Source organism: Eurypyga helias, unplaced genomic scaffold, assembly GCF_000690775.1.
Source record: "Eurypyga helias isolate BGI_N326 unplaced genomic scaffold, ASM69077v1 scaffold39526, whole genome shotgun sequence".
NCBI lineage: Eukaryota > Metazoa > Chordata > Aves > Eurypygiformes > Eurypygidae > Eurypyga > Eurypyga helias.
The window spans coordinates 45,506-61,994 of record NW_010256708.1 but is presented as its reverse complement, the minus strand read 5'-3'; the positions used below and the strand labels follow the sequence as shown (position 1 = coordinate 61,994).

Below are 16,489 nucleotides of genomic sequence, written 5' to 3'. Positions count from 1 at the left end.
CTCTCTCAGCTTCTCCTCATGTGAAAGATGCACCAGTCCCTTAATCATCCCAAAATGCCTGCCATAAGTGAATGAAGAGCCATCCCAGGTCTGGTTATGTTGCTCCCTCACGATCAGAAAACAATGCAATGAAATTCACTCACCAGAAAATAAATATGTTTTCAGAGTAGTTTCTTTTATACTATGTGCAAGATTCTGTTACATACCCTTCTTTTCTCATTACACTGAGTGAGCATAACAATAATTTGAGATTTTTGCTGGAGAACCATCTTCCAAAAATCATTCCTAGTTTCTGGCAGTGGACCTTGGGTTGCAATGTATTCCTGGGGTGAATTATAACCCTAAGAAACAAAGAGACAGGCGCTGTTTACCAACATGATTACTGCTTCAGAACACATATTTTTCCCTGGCATACGTATTACTTAGCTTGCTCGAGTTCAATTTGTACTTTAAAAGTGATTTCTAACATAAAGAAACTACTTCATGATGTTTTGTATTTATTCTGAGATTACAACTTTTGCAATTCTTGATGCTCCCAAAGTGCAAACAGTCTAGACTGAAGGACAGAAGACAAAGATGTATCTATACAAATCCCTTGTCCAGGGAGCAGGAAAGGCAACATTATAAAAATCGAACAAACAAACAAAAAAAACCCAAAACCAAGTAATGAGAATCTTAAATCAAAGCTCCAGCTTCTTCGAGATTTTGTAATTTAAGTGTTTGTTTAGTTATAGACATGAAACCAATTACAGATGCTTATCCTGCTCATCCCAAGCAGTGCCTGTGGTGCTCTGCAGTCACTGGTGTAAATGGGAATTTATACGCATGTGTCATAAGGACTTAAATTAGTAAAATATTAATTAGAATTCTGTTTAAAATAATAGAGAACATGCTGAGACAACACCCTTAACAGATTATCTTTGCTATGTTTTACTGAAGCTCAGATGCTTTATACCTATGGATTCTTTCTCCTGTCCCTATCAACACACTTTTAGTTGGAAAGTCTCCTTCCCTTTGCCAAAACCGAAAGACTGTTAAAAAGACTATAATAAACCATCCACACAATGGCCATTTTGGCATCTGCTATACCCATATTTCATAGAATCACAGAATGGTTTGGGTTGGAAGGGACCTTAAAGATTATCTCATTCCAACACCCCTGCCATGGGCAGGGACACCTTCCACTAGACCAGGTTGCTCAAAGCCTCATCCAGCCTGGCCTTGAACACTTCCAGGGATGGGGCATCCACAGCTTCTCTGGGCAGCCTGTCTCAGTGCCTCACCACCCTCTCCGGGAAGAACTTCTTCCTGATATCTAATCTAAACCTCCACACTTTCAATTTAAACCCATTACCCCTTGTCCTGTCACTACAGGCCCTTGTAAAAAGTCCCCCCCAGCTTCCTTGTAGCCCCTTCAGATACTGGAAAGCTGCAATAAGGTCTCCCTGGCGCCTTCTCTTCTCCAGGCTGAACAAGCCCTCCTCCCCCAGCCTGTCCCCATGGCAGAGGTGCTCCAGCCCTCGGAGCATTTCGTGGCCTCCTCTGGACTCATTCCAACTGGTCTATATCCTTCTGATGTTGAGGGCTCCACAGCTGGATGCATATTTGCTGAGGTTGTGTCATCAAAACCACATTTGAAAAGTTATTTGATATTTCTAATAAGAGCAAAAGATACATCCAACACACAGCATGATCCCATGTAAATTGGGCAATTGCTGTGCCACCACAGTATGCGAATCATAAAAATATTTGTGATCTGGGAGTATTTTCCACAAATGGCTTCCTCTGGACATCTCTAGAAATCAGCTCAATGTGAGTTGCTGCACTACACAGAATTTGCTGTTTGTTTGCCTGCATGGGCTATGTCTGACCTAAGTGTCCAACCCCTACTGTGACAGGGACACAGATCATCCCTAGTATCTGTGGGGAGGAGCAGGTACTCAGCAGAGAAGCAATCGTCAGGAAAAGCCAAGCATTAAGACGACAGGTCTGTCCCAGTTCCTGTGGTCAGCATTATGCTATAAGTAGAACTAAAGAGTTGTAAACTATAAAAAGCAGAACTGAGCAATCCGAAAAAGACCGCTACATAAAATCCTATTATCCATAATCCCATGAAGCTTCAAGTTCTGAATGATGCTTTTGAATGTTGGAACATTTTTCTTTCTTGGTTCCCTGCGAGCTCAGGCACTTGCAGCTTGAGCGTTTCGGTTCACGCTCTTGGCACGCAGAGGCTAAGCACAGGCAACGCGCTCAGCAGCGCACGCGTGGGCAACGCCAGAGTGACAAAGCAGTGGTTTCACCCACTCATCTCAGCACTCCTCCCTTTTCCATAGCCTGACTCAGCTCTCCCCAGCACAGCCAGGGGCAGCTCTGCCTTCTGGTCGCGGGAAGGGTGCAGAAATGCTCATCTGTCCGTGGTCCCCAACTGAAAGGCCTTTTTCTAAACGGATTCTGTAGTGTCCTCCCTCCCCTCCATGCAGCCTGACCCTGTGGATATTGCTCTCCCTAACACAGCTCACACTGAGCAACAGGATGGGGGGAGGTTAACAGAGAGGAAAACCTTTGCAGCACTGCCAGGGATAAGCCTAAGTGACTGCACAAGCTCAGGCAAGAGTGGAAAGAACTAACGAGCTTTTAGCCCACCGCCAGCGTCAAACTGACTACAGCTCCGAGTTATCCTAAAACGCTGGTAAATGGGCGCTCTGTGCCAGGCAGAGGGAGGGAGCACCGGAGACGAGGCAGAAAGCAGAAGCTCCCTTCATGCACCATCTGGGCTGCGTGTATTTTGTCAGCTGTGGAGTGTCTGGCTTGATCCTTTTTCCACGTGCTGTAGAAACCAGGACAAGTTTCTCCTTTAGAAGTTCATGTTATTTCTAGCTGTCTTAAAAAGCCCCTGGACCACTTAACACTTCCTCTCCATTTCTCTACCAGTCCAACCCAGATTTCACAAAGATTCACAGTTCACCCAGTGCTACTGTGGCAAAATTTGCCAAAATCTTCCCCCATCACCACCTTTTTTTCTTTGGAGGCTGGTAAAAAGCACAGTTCCTTGTAGGCAAAATACTGGCAGCTGGAGGAGACGCTGAGAACACGACTGAGCTTCCAGGTGATATTGTACAGTTTGCTGGTAACACGCTCTAACTGCTGTGCAGGACACTTCTTTACACAGAATGGGCAGGGTTGGAAGGGACCTTTGGAGAGCATCTTGTCCACCCCCCCTGCCAAAGCAGTTTCACCTAGAGCAGGTTGGACAGGAGCACATCCAGGTGGATTTCAAATATCTCCAGAGAAGGAGACTCCACAGTCCCTCTGGGCAGCCCATTCCAATGCTCTGGCACCCTCAGAGTAAAGTTTTTCTACCTCGTGTTGAGAGGGAATTTCCTGCATTCCAGTTTGTGCCTGTTGCCCCTTGTCTTGTCTCTGGGCAGTGCTGAAAAGAGTCTGTCCCCATCCTCTCGACACCCGCCCAGTGTCAGACACTGACTGCGTGTCTGTACTCACAGGAATGTAGTTGGCGTTAATGTAGTCAGATCCCTCTTCTTCATTCATTGAAACTAACCGGACACGACTAAAATCATCTGTAAAAGGGAAAAAAGAGAACTTGTCTCACAAACGTGGTACTCTTCTCCAACTAGGCAAAATTAAAATTGATCCTATAATCAGATGCAAAAAAAAAAAATCTATTAAAAAAAATACAAAATACTCATATTTACCAACTGGGAGCAATGTTTCCTTCAGTAAACACTACATGGATGCACCATCATTACTGTTCTGCAGAATACACCCTCCAACTGCTGTGCCTTTGGACTCCCTCAGGTTTCATTAAAACCGTAAGAAAAATATAGTAACAGTACTCAGCAGCAGAAACAACCTTGTGTTTCTCATCTCCAAACTCCTGCCTTGATAAACATCCCCGGAAAGTTACGTCTCTTCAAAGCTAACAAAAGCCATCTATTGCCTGATTCTGAGGGCTGGTTTTAGAATAGGCTTTTATCAGTCAGAAAATCTCTCCTGATTCTCCAATTCCCTTATTAAAACTTTTGTTTCCCTCTTGAGGAATTTTAGCAGGATCCTGTATGTTTTGTACTTACATGGCAGGATATTTGTGTAGCGATTTTTACAGCGATTCATGGGAAGATCAGCAGCAAAGTGGGGGATGTCAAGCCCAATCAGTTTTAGCTCCTGAAGTAACAGAAGGAAAAATACACCAAGGTCAAACTCACAAACACCCAAAAAATAATTCTTTGCGGTGAGATGATTATTTGTGGCAGGTACCAGACTGAAATAATTTTATAAACTGACAGCAGGATTACACTGATTTTCCTTATCTGCTCCCCTCTACCCACAATTAATTAGTCAAAATAGGGTCAAACCAGTTATTTCTATGGTAAGTTATTTCTGTGGTGGTCATGAACACCACTTAAAGGCTTTTCTTCAAGTCCACAAGTGGCTTTTGATCCCGATAGTGGGGAAGGCTTGGAAGATCTTTCTAGTCATCACCTTCGTTAGCTAAATCCAATACATGATGCACCAGAGGACTTTTCAGTGGCAGGAAGGGAACGTGTAAGCCACACGGAATGGTGGTAACACCAGTCTTCCTCACTCACTTTCCGTGTTTAAATCTTTGGGAGCTAGCCCAAGGACAGCAGCTTTTTAATTTTATACTGCTAAAGTAACTTTAAATTCTGGGTAATTAAGAGAATGTACCTGAACCAGTCTTAGAGAGACATCCTTGCTCTTAAACAGATTTTTGATGTTACCTTCTCATTCCAATGCTTCCCCTCAAATTAAGGCATTAAATGAATAAAATAAAGACATTAACCCTTCCAACCCAAACCATTCTATGATTAAATGCTGAATTCAACTCAGACTGCCGCCGTGTCCTAAACTTAACGGAAGTGCGTTGGTCTGACAATTATCTTGAATCAAATGTGATGAGCCACTCAAATCAGCTTGCTAAATACAGTCTCCAACGACACTAAGGTACACTTTTAAATTCTTCAGAACTGGAAGTGAAGCTGACCCACCTAGCAACGGCACACATGAAACAACACGGAGCACAGGAACTCACTACACAAACCTAAAGCTGATCTAGGCGTGGCAGCTACGACACGACAGAGTCCCTGCAGATTTACCTCAAATTGCAGAGAAAATTTATAATCTGAATCTTTGGCCATATCCTTGATGTATCCATCAAAATCATCCAACTGGACAGGGCTTTGAAAGAAAAACAAACAGAAATTAAGAAAAAACTTTTGAGTACATTTTGTTTCGATTTTCCCCAGAATACTGTCAAGTTATGCAGATGTATTTGCAACTATCAATGCTAGAAAGCAACAATAAAGAGGAAAAAAAAATCTTGTGGTTCAGTGCCACCAAACGGTGGGCATAATGCTCATCATTACCTGCATCACACCCTAACGGCACCTGAAAGAGATGCTGAGAGAGGGGTGCTGCTCCCTGTGGGGGAGCTCAATGCTGCAGGGGCTGGTGCTGATGATAGTGAGCACCCTGGTTTGAGGGGGTTGGAGTTGTCCTACCCGAGGGAAACCACTGCTCTGAGGCGAGGGGGACTACAATTCCCTGGCCCCCGAACTGCTTTTGCAGGTGGGTATCTCCCTAAGGCACAGGTGACACCGTGATAAGCAGTGATCCAGCACCCCATCACACACCACTCTCAGTACCATCCCAACAGCACTTCTGGCACCAGGGCAGCTGCTGCTTTATTTAAGTTGCCTCTTGTGCCACATAAAATGTTGCTTTCAGACAATTTTCCCATCTGGCAGAGACGCTTCTAAAACTCATCTGAGCTTTCCTCATGCAAAAAAATGGATTTCGTAATTAGGTTTTGATTTTTTTAGAAGGTTCACACACACAAAAAAATCCCCCTAAAATAGCATTTTGGATGCCACCCCCATGACTGCTTTCTCTGCTGGCTTTGAGAACTATGAACATTTGTCGTTATAGGTCAAATTCTCCTCCCAGAGAGATGTTTGCCAAAAAAGGTGGCATATAACTATGCAGAACCATGCAGAGCTTCAGCAGGTATAAAGGAGCCTTGACTTAGTGACTCCCATCATTCTACACACTTTTGTGCCAGGTGAGGGTCTCTCCGTTAGTACAGGCACAGCCTCTGAATGTAACGCTGAAATAATTAGCCTAACACAACACAGGTAAACAGTTTCCCTCACCCAATTATCATGCTCTAATTTACAAGCTACTGAAGCATGTACACAGTAATCTTTTCATTTACTTTGAGGCAATATGCCCGAAGGAACCTGTCTTATCACCACTTAATTACTCCTGTTTACCCGTTAGCATTAATGATCTAATGTTCTAGCAACAACCGTAACGAGCCTCATGTCAAGAGGGAAATATCACTAGAAACAAATGCATCCCAGTTTTTCACCATTTGTCATTTTTAACTAAGGATAAGCTCTGTTGAAATCGTTAAGTTGGATAATTGATCTTTTCCCTGATGACTAATTTCCTATCAGTGAGGAACTGTTTTACCACAACCTAGCTGTTGCGAAGAATTGCTTTTGTCCAATTATTGTTTGTTTTCTGCCTTCAGACATCTCTCTCAAGATGTGTTCATCAAGAAGTTTTCTATATCTGTAACTGCAATATACTCCATAATGCATGTTTAGGCTAAGGTGATACTTTTTTATTTCTTTAAATATCAAAGAAGTTACATACTTGGTCAGCTTTCTTTTCTTTAATCCATTTTTACTCCTGTAGAAAAACAAAACAAAAAAAAGTGTTTTTCATTCATTAAACTATTGTAGAGTCTTTATTCAAAGTTAGTTAGCACTGATTTAAGAACATACGTTTTCTGGTCACTATCATACTCAGGATGACATTAGTGATAATTTTCTTGGGGATTTTTAAGCTGATAGCAAAATTTCTATTGACACCAATGGGATGGATTTTCCATTCTGTGGCTCTGACAACAACCCTCTCGTGAAAGGGAAAACCTGCACCCAACACAAGCAGTGGGCCCTCTACAAATCGTGACCCAACAGCGCTGTTGGCTTCAGGTGGGGCACAGCTGAGTCCCCAGGGCCTGCGCCCATCGGAGCCTGGCAGAGGCTGTGCCGTTGCAGGGGACAGGGCACCACCATGCCTCCTGGGATGCTCCACTATGGTGGGCTGGGAAAGTGGATACCAACACTAAAGAGCAACTGGGAACAGGAAGCGTCTATTGGGTAAAGGGAGAAGAACACATTTGCAAATTCAAGGAAGGGTGAAGGAAAAAGGAATGGGCCTGAACACTGTTTCTCATCCATCTTTTAACCTGCTTATGGTGATCAGTGAAGACAATGGCAAGTATCCTACTGACTTTGGTGGGACTCAAGCTTGATCCTTAGATAATTTTAATTGACTCTGAACAGCTAGAAGCAATCATGTCAGTCATGTAATATGCTGTCTTCACATGATTTATGAGCGATATAATTCACTGGAGAGAGTTGCGAGCAAGCTTATGCGTGTGGTAAGCTGTATAGCCCATGCTAAGTCCATATGGACTTCAGAACTGCACTACACCAGCGACCACCATGTGGGTTTTTTTGGTTCATTTTGCTGTCGCCACAAAAAAGTTAAACAATCAAACTGAATGCACGAAGTGAAACACTGATCCCCTCTGTTAAACCAATCACAGAGCACAAATAGATTCTTTCTTACTCAGAAGGGATTTTAGTAGTGTCTTTTTTTTTTTCCCTGGGCATTAAATAATATCTGTTCATTCATCAGATTATAAATATGTTATTTTTCATGTCATGTTGACGTTAAAATGATTTCTGAATAACATGGGTCACAGCTTCAATTAGTAAATTAAAGATAAAGACTTTGAACTTCAAAACAATGAAAATATACGGAAATAAATATTAAGAAGTGGAGCAATTTTATACCCTGCTAAGTTTAGAACTTACATTAAAAAAAAAAAAATATTATTCATTTCCAAAATTAAGTTTTGCAAAACATTTGGGTTTTGGAGCAGCCAAAACCTGTAGTAATTTTGCTATCTTGTCAAGGTACAACTCGTTTAGTTGTGGGCTTTGCCTGCAGAGTTAACAAGAGCTACAGCAATACCAGCATTACACTAGTGTGGAGATCTACTTTGCGAAGCTTTACTTTGCATGTATTATAAACCTCCTCAGCCTACCATGTTATCTATACAGGTGCTATCTGTATAGAATCTCTACATTCATGTCTACTACATACACAGCCTAGTAGCATTTATTCTGCATCTTCAAAGATTTTTTTCCAACAAAATCTTAAAATTAATTTCTGTAAATTATTCAACACATTTCTATCCCCTGTGACTGTGGTAAACCTTTTAATGTTGGGCACATTGGAATTCATTTCAAAAGAAAAAAGTATCTAAATGCTGCTTATGATGGGAATGCTTCTAAGAATGCTTCTCCACGGAACACTTCAAGAGGCAATAAAGCAAATGACTGACATCCTTTCTTCAGCAGCAATTTCTTCTGCTTTGATAGTCTCAAGAGGCCTTTGTTTCTTAGCACTGCAATTGTTTTCTGAATGTTCATAAATGTTTTAAACCAACTTGTGCACAAAACAAAGACATTTGCAACACTAGTTGGTGTTTCATCTGTTCTTGCATTTATCCTACAGATTAAAATACAAAGACAGGGATTAATCTCATCTCATTCAACTTCAGATCCTTTAAAATCATCATCTAGACTAATCTAGGGAGCCTGACTGAAGAGGAATCCTCTGAAGAAGAAAGGTACACACCTGAAAAGGTGGGCTAACGCATATTAAACAAAAAGGACAATGGGGCAAAAGGAGACGATGACTCTTTGCAGCAGTGCCATTGACAGTGGCCACCTTGGGCTTCCTGACCATTAGAGAGTTAAGTGATCCGTGTGACCTCCACAATAATAAACTGCTTGCCTGATCCTCCATCACTGTGCAGCTCTGATAGTTCAGTTTACATCAGACAACTCACAAGTCAAGGTAATATTAGCCTGGGAGAGATGCGGAAGTCTTCCATCTGTTCTTCAGCTGGTTGCATGTGGACAACATGCTTTTATTTTCATGGAAGAAGAAATGGACCTGTCCTAAGTTACATAAACCCACTCATTTCTGGGCCCATTTAAAATTTGGATGGGTTTTTCTACAGAACCTATGTGACCCAAGGAAAACCAGTCTCAGAAATGGCTACGCTGAAGATGTCGATGATGCCTGCCAAGGGTGTGGTGCTGTGTGGTAACACCAGGGGAAACATTTGGTGGCAAGTAAATCTTGGCTTTGGTACCACACTTTTGTAAATCACTATACTTTGGACTCAAGACCATCAGGAAGTTAAGTTCTTTTATATAAATTAAGCATTTTTAGATCATAGTCAATTATAATTATTTGTTCAGTGGTTCGTAAAATAGTTCTGGTTCTAAGTAGACCCTGTGGCTTTGCTGGTTAGGTATTAAAAAAAAAAAATCAGTTGTTTACTAAGTCTTTATAAATTATTTATAGACTAAACTATTAAATGCACACACACACCCACAGATGCAGACACAGTGACCCCATTTTTACACTTTGGGAGTGGTAGTTTGTATTGAGTCTCAGTGAACTGTTACTTCCAAAAGCAAAACTTTTACTGATGTCAGGAGAGCATAACCGCACCTTGAAAAACGAAGGTATTTGACATCACACACCAAACAGGTGGGGCTGGATCGAGCAATTTTAGTAACAGAAAAGCAGCAGCAGGCCATGCCAGGCAATAAACAGGTGAATAACTGGGACAGAAGAAGCCAGCACTTATAATGAAGTGGCAAAAATTACAAAGAGAGCAATGAAATGAATATGACGACCACCATAAGATTAGCTTTTTAATACCAATATGGGCTGGAGCATAAACAGACAAACTAGACGAAGCAGGGTAGCAAATACTTTGATACCCACATCCTCTCCAATCCATGTTCTACTACAGGAAAATTATAACTTCGAGAGCTTTGACCCATTTGAAAACAAAGGTATCACACACTTTCCATGTAATAGAAATTAACACTATCTACACATTGCATATGGAAAAACAAGTAAATCACTTACCAAGGATTAATATAAAATGCCAAAAGATAATCAGTCCAAAGGCATGAGGGTAGCAGAGTTAGGAAAGCAAATACACTTCTACGCCTGTGAGCATTAATAAATAACATACATAAAGATGAAAAAGTGAGGAGAGTTAGTAAGACAAACAGAAATCAGGACATCAGCAATTTCTATTGAAAAAATCATCGAAACCCATAAAGGCTTCTTCTTACTTACTTCATAAGAATATTGTTAGCATCCATAGAAATTTTACTCCTGAACCTGATACCCTAAGCAGGGTTTTCAGCATAAAATTTTCTATGATCAAAATAAATGTGTTTTATGGTACTGATACAGGCCTGTTATTCTAAATCAATGTTAATTGAATAAATTGTGCTTGAAAATTTCATCCATGGGTTTACAGCCATTGCACAGGTAGTCCTATCTCTATTTTTTGATGTTTTGAGATATTTTAGGAGAGACATTGTTTTTACCATTTGCAACTACAATAATCTCCCACAATTGCTCCTGCAAGTGATCCTGTGGATAATGGAACATCTGTATCGGAAAGAAATTCAGATAATTTCAATATCTCTTAATATCTTCTATTGAGTCAGATTTCTGAAAACATCCATGTAACATTTTGCAGAGTCCAGTTTTTAAGTGCTTTAAATTCTCTCCTAGGTTTTTGGCAAAACATTATTTGAACTTCTTCTAACTGTGGTTTCTATGAATAACTATTCACAGCAGGTTTCATGGTGGCTGAAGGAAATTTGAGTGCAAAATTGTTCTAAACCTCTGTATTTGTGACCTGTTTACCAGATTCTGCTACGCATTGACCCAAGAAACACACGTGGGCCTGTTCTACCTTACAGGTGGAGTGGGATACAGGTACTTTCCAAACATGAAAAACTCATTAAACACAATTAAACCAAAATTCCCCCGGTAGAAGGATTTTTTTTGCCAAATACAGCCTCAGCATATTTTTTCCCTATCGGGGAAATCTCCTGTTTCAGTACTCCTGGCTCTTACGAATTTGGCAGATACTGTGTTTTCTCTGATAAGCAAGTCATGTAAGGTGTAATCATCTCTAATCAGTGGAGGAAAACTTCTGCCCACACAGTGAAAACTTCAAGTTATGCTTTAATGAGTTTTGCTACTTAAAAGAAAATTGGCAGTGCAGTGTGTGCAAGGCACCTTCCCCAGGCATTGGTAAGGATTGTGTGGATCAGCCAGAAGCAAGAGCCCTTTCTAGTTAATCATATTCCATAGTGGTTGCAGGATCAGGGCCTTAGGCCTTATCCGTTGTTAGGGTTTCTCTCGGGCTGGACTGAGGATGAAATTTGGTTTTCCATAAGCAGCTCTCTGGTGCCATAGAGAGGTTTACATCAGGCTTAGAAGAGAGAAGGGATGTTGCCAGAATACTCCTCTTGCCTTTGGGAAACTTTGCTTCCTCTTGCCTACAGAGGCAGAAGGAATTATTCAAGCTTCTTTCATCTTCAAATCATCATGAGAAATTTCCACACAATCAAATCACAGGCTAACATGCTTGCAGACCTACTTATATTGTTCACAGATTAGGAACACCAACATCTAAACCAGCTGATTTTGTTCAACATAGAAAAAAATATGTAATTGCCCAACAAATAAAGTATTATTTTCCTGGAAACTTTAGAGTCTTTTGCCTGCTGCTGAAGTGCACTGAAAGTTTTTATTTAATTAACAGAGAGAGACGCAGAGATTGCTCAACTCCTGAACACTCTGCTGATCTGAGATTTCCTTCGGAATCAATGGATATGTCCTTAGCTGCCTTACTAGATTCCTGGAATTACCTCAGGCAAAATGGTTTCTTAAACCTTCCAACTGTCTTTAGGGCCATATTTCCCACTTGGCTGCCTGCACGGACAATGAATCTAGTCATGACATTATACGACAGGGGCACACGAAACAAGATATCTTTACGAACTCTCAGAGAAGTCAGGACTATAAGATTAGGGCACACTGCCTTCAGTTACCAAAAAACTGTGGACATACTAAGCAGCAATATTTTCTCAATTTTGTGTCTTGTTACATAATTTATGTATGCATACACATACAGATATATATACATACATACAAAATCAAGAAACAAAAACCTTCACTTGCACATCCAAACCTATTAATTAATTCCCCTTCCCATAAAAAAAGCCTTTTATGGTTTTAATAACATCTGTTGCTAGTTTAATCATTTGATTCAAGCTTGGATATTTAATTAACAGGAGCGTTTGATCTTCGGCCTTCTTTGCCATTAATATAATCCAAGCAAGAGAAGCTGAAAGAGATTAGTTTCTACTGCATACAGCTGGCTGCTATTAAAGCTAAACCAAGCAGGCGAAGCTTGTTTAATAGCCAGTTAATTAGCAGCACAGTGAGGTATTGACAAGATTTGCTGGGCTTGTTAAGTTCAGTCTGCACCCTTATTAGCAAAAGGCTTGTTGTGGTGCAGCATCAACCCATTTAATCCCATGATGGCTGGCAGGCTGTGTCCCGTGAGATCATGGAAGCAGTTCCCTGTGCACCAATTCCTCTTTCCAACTCTTTGGCTGCCAACAAAGCTGACCATGGGTGTAAAAACATAGCTCATATTTTCTTTCTCCTTCATACTGGAATGGGGCTTTAGAGGGCTGACAGTGAGCTTTTGAATAAATGTGTTTGAACTTTCCTTTAAAGGTGTGAGGTTTTTTCAAAGATTGCTAAAAACAAAACTGTACACCTTGGGTCAGTCATTAGCACCCATCTGATTATCAAAACGTGAATAAAAATGTCCACACTGGTGCCAATCAGGCAGGTCTCAGAGCCCTTTTTCTTCCGGAAAACCTAATCCTACAGACTTTTTTCAAATACTTCTTTTTGTCTGATGGCATCAGTGATGGTTTGGAGTCCATAGTCAGTGCCTGAAGCTCTTGTAGGTGGTTTTCTAGACTAGCAAGAATATGGCCGGCTGTTATGTTTGGTTTGTGTTTTTTTTTTTTTTTTTCAACAGCACTGAACATTAAGCTACAGTAAATATTTGACTTGGCTTGTCCTTGTCTTGCAGTGCAAGGAAAAATTAATTAATGGTACTGTGTGAAGACAGTTCCTAATTGGTTATCTACAGGCAAGCTTACTCCTGGATGTAAATATCTCTCTATGGAAGTTCTGGTGGATTTACAGATCAAATTTTTCCACTTGTGTTATTTTAGGAAATATGTCTCTAAGGAAAAAAAAAATATCATCCTAAAACTCATCTATGCAAATTGATTGACATGTATATACATAATTCCCTACTAAAAATAGCAGGTGACAGAATCCATCGTCTTGAGTCATCATTCAAGAAGTAAAATACTAAAATAACAGGTATAGGAGTTTTATCTTAAACAAGGACAGTGATGACATAAAAAATAAGCACGTTTAAAGATCATATTTGCCAAAAAGCCGAGATGGGCAAAAACATAATTAAAGACTTTGCTTCAAACACTCACCAGTTATAGGGAAGCTTTCCATCTCTCTCTAAAGATGCAAAATTGACAAAGGTTCCAGCCCCGCACTCCCTGTTTCGGGAAGAGTGTTGGGTACAAAGTTACCGGTTTTGGATTCACAATGCTTGCAATGACACTGATTTAACAGAGGCCTCTCAGAGTTGTGGAGGAGTGCTGAACACTCACATCTGCGGCTAGGTCTGAGATAATCTGTGATAAATGTAACTGAAATCCCTTAACATAGTCCTCCAAAACAGCAAAATGTTCAACACCTCCTGAGATCAGGTTTCCTAATAATGCTTAAAAAGAGTGAAACAAGGGAGAAGTTGCTATTAAATATTTCAAACAGACTTCATCTTCTGTTCAGATTTGGGCTTTCTATAGTCTGTCACTAGCACCAGTTGCTGGCCTCAGTACACATGCTAAATAATTTAGCTTTCTATACAAAATGTTCACTGTCCCAGCTCTGAGGAAAAAATGTACAATTGTCTCTATTTGACAGGAGCATGGTAATATTGAGTTCAAAAAAACAGTTTTGAAAAAACTCTGAATCTCCTGAATAACATTCTAGTGAATTTATCACAAGTCCATTATTTTCAGATACAAATGATTAACTGACTTGAGTATTTTCTAGTCCTTGATTTAAGCAAACAATTGCTTGCAGCTTCTCACCGGATTTACTTTTTAAATTTCCTCCTGGAGTTTTTTATATTCTGTGGCTAGAAGTAGTGATGAAGAGAAAAAGCTTGGAGTTGCCTTCACAGTAATTAAATAGGAAAGAGAATTAATTTAGCTGGGATTTTCACAAAGCCAGTTACATGTAAAAGGAACAAACCACATAAGGAAAGATCTATGCTGTGTGGTCATCTGTTGCATGGAAAACATAGCCAAGATGTGACACAAAAAATGCAGTGTCTGCTAGGTATTCAAGTGCAAGATTTTTCACTTTTTTTTTTTTACATGAAATAAATTCCTTTCTTGACACAAGAGAGGAAATTAATATAAAATATATTACATAGGTTGTAAAAGGGTAAAGACTCTAGGACCTTTCCAAAGCCAGCAGGTGAACCACAGAGAGGATCTGGAGAAACCTCCACAGTTCATCGAGGCCATAACATAACATATGTCTTTCAGGTAAGACAACCAGAAAAAGGAAGTTGAATTTCAATATTCAGGTACAAAATATTGGAACAGATAGCTAAAGGACATGCAGGTACTGTAAGAAAGGTTTACTCCTTACAAGGTAATTTTTCCCTTCATCTGTATGATATAATAAATGGGGATCACTAACGCTACACATGAAGAGCAGGACCCAAAATACCTTCTGGATCTGTGAGTCTCAGAGTATATCTGGCTGCATCCTGACTGTGTAGAAAGGCAAGATCTAGGAGAGCCCATATGCTCTCTCCCGTGCTGCAGTTCCCATAGGGATAAAGCCCATATAAATGCAGAATGTGGACAACTGGAAGACCAAGATTTGGGGGTAGACTGGCACATGCTCTCAGGGACCTGGGCGCATCTTCCCTCATTGCAGGTTTGGCTGCCAGAGTTCCGTCCATATGTGGACTATGAAATGCAGCATCCTGGACCTCATGAACAAACCATCATATCTGTTGATATGGAAAATCTCCTGTTCCAAACCATATGAAAGGTTTGCAAAGCATCCTCCTGTTCATTCCCAGTTGCCTCAGATCCTAATTATCCTTTGGGTTCCTGACGTAACCATTTTGTAATAAGGGGTTGCACTTCTTACGAACCCAATCTTGCAAAGCTCAAAAGGAGACAAAGGTTGAGGCCTATAACTCAGGTCAAGAATGAAAGTAGATAAGGGAGAGAACATGACATTCCTAGTCAGCAGCAGGACAACTATTTTGAAGGTACCCTGTTCGCAAGCATCTCAAGCAGCACCCATGCACACAAGCATCCTCAGTTGCAACTATTATCATATGTTTGTTGTGGTCTGAAATATTTGGAATTAGCATTAATCTGTACTTACCTGGCCATTTGTAGATGTTTTCTTCTGAGTACAATGAGAGTCACCAGCAGCAATCCAATCAAAAGGATACTTAGGATGGCTAACACAGAAATTACCACTACGTTGGGATTCATTTCGGTGACTGTATATACAGAGAAGGGCTCTTGGTTATTCCATTCAGAAACACTGATAGTTTTGGTTATTTTTTCCCTGACTGTTGATAGCGTTATTTTTCTGAACTGATCTCATTCAGCCTGAGGTGTTACAGGGAGAAAAATCTACCACTAGAGTGAAAGGGAGGTTTTGACTAGTTATTGCTCTTACAAAATTGCTGTGGGGAAATGACTTCACTCTGGCATTTAGTTAAACTTTGGCACGTTCTGGTGGTTTTTCTTTTTTTTTCTCCCTCCTTAACTGACATTCATAACACAAGAGAAAAGGGTGAAGGAAATATATGACACAGATATTCATCATCATCTCTGTCTTCAAAACACATTTCAACTTTGAAGTTGTTCTTCAATAATAATCAATACCTTTTCTGACCCAAAAGCAAAACAACAGGCTGAGGGTCTATAATATACTGGGTTGAAATTGGTTGAATTACTTTGGCAAATAGATTTTATCAAAATTTTCTGTTTTAAATAAGAGCTGGAATCAATTCTTAATATCAAAACCTTGATTTATTTCTGTTCCATATTACATGCTCATCAATTGTACTACAATGAGACCAGGTACCCTGTTCTGCTCATTATATAAGAAACCCTCTCTCTACTTTACTTGTTCAGAATAACTTTACATCCACAGTTGCCTAGAGAAGCATTTTTTTAGATTAAAAATAATGGAAATTTTTAGGCTAAGTATCAGACACTGAACTCCAGAATGGAGTGATGTACGATGTATGGGACCAGGGACTAAAGCTACACAAATCCCTAACTAAGCAGAGATGACTGATCATTCTGAAGTG

The 16,489-nt window shown here is 40.3% G+C and overlaps 1 protein-coding gene across 1 annotated transcript in view; it reads right to left on the bottom strand.

Moving 5' to 3' along the window:
* Positions 1-202: 202 nt before the first annotated feature.
* Positions 203-16,489, bottom strand: part of PTPRO (protein tyrosine phosphatase, receptor type, O) — a gene marked incomplete at its 3' end in the record, with an annotated part of 57,422 nt that continues 41,135 nt past the window's right edge. The window contains exons 14-21 of the mRNA XM_010153758.1: positions 15,547-15,667; positions 13,554-13,622; positions 10,075-10,158; positions 6,700-6,735; positions 5,136-5,217; positions 4,092-4,182; positions 3,502-3,578; positions 203-341 (exon numbers count right to left, since the gene is read on the bottom strand). Of these exons, the coding sequence (XP_010152060.1) occupies positions 203-341; positions 3,502-3,578; positions 4,092-4,182; positions 5,136-5,217; positions 6,700-6,735; positions 10,075-10,158; positions 13,554-13,622; positions 15,547-15,667 (699 nt within the window). The remainder of the gene's footprint in view (positions 342-3,501; positions 3,579-4,091; positions 4,183-5,135; positions 5,218-6,699; positions 6,736-10,074; positions 10,159-13,553; positions 13,623-15,546; positions 15,668-16,489) is intronic.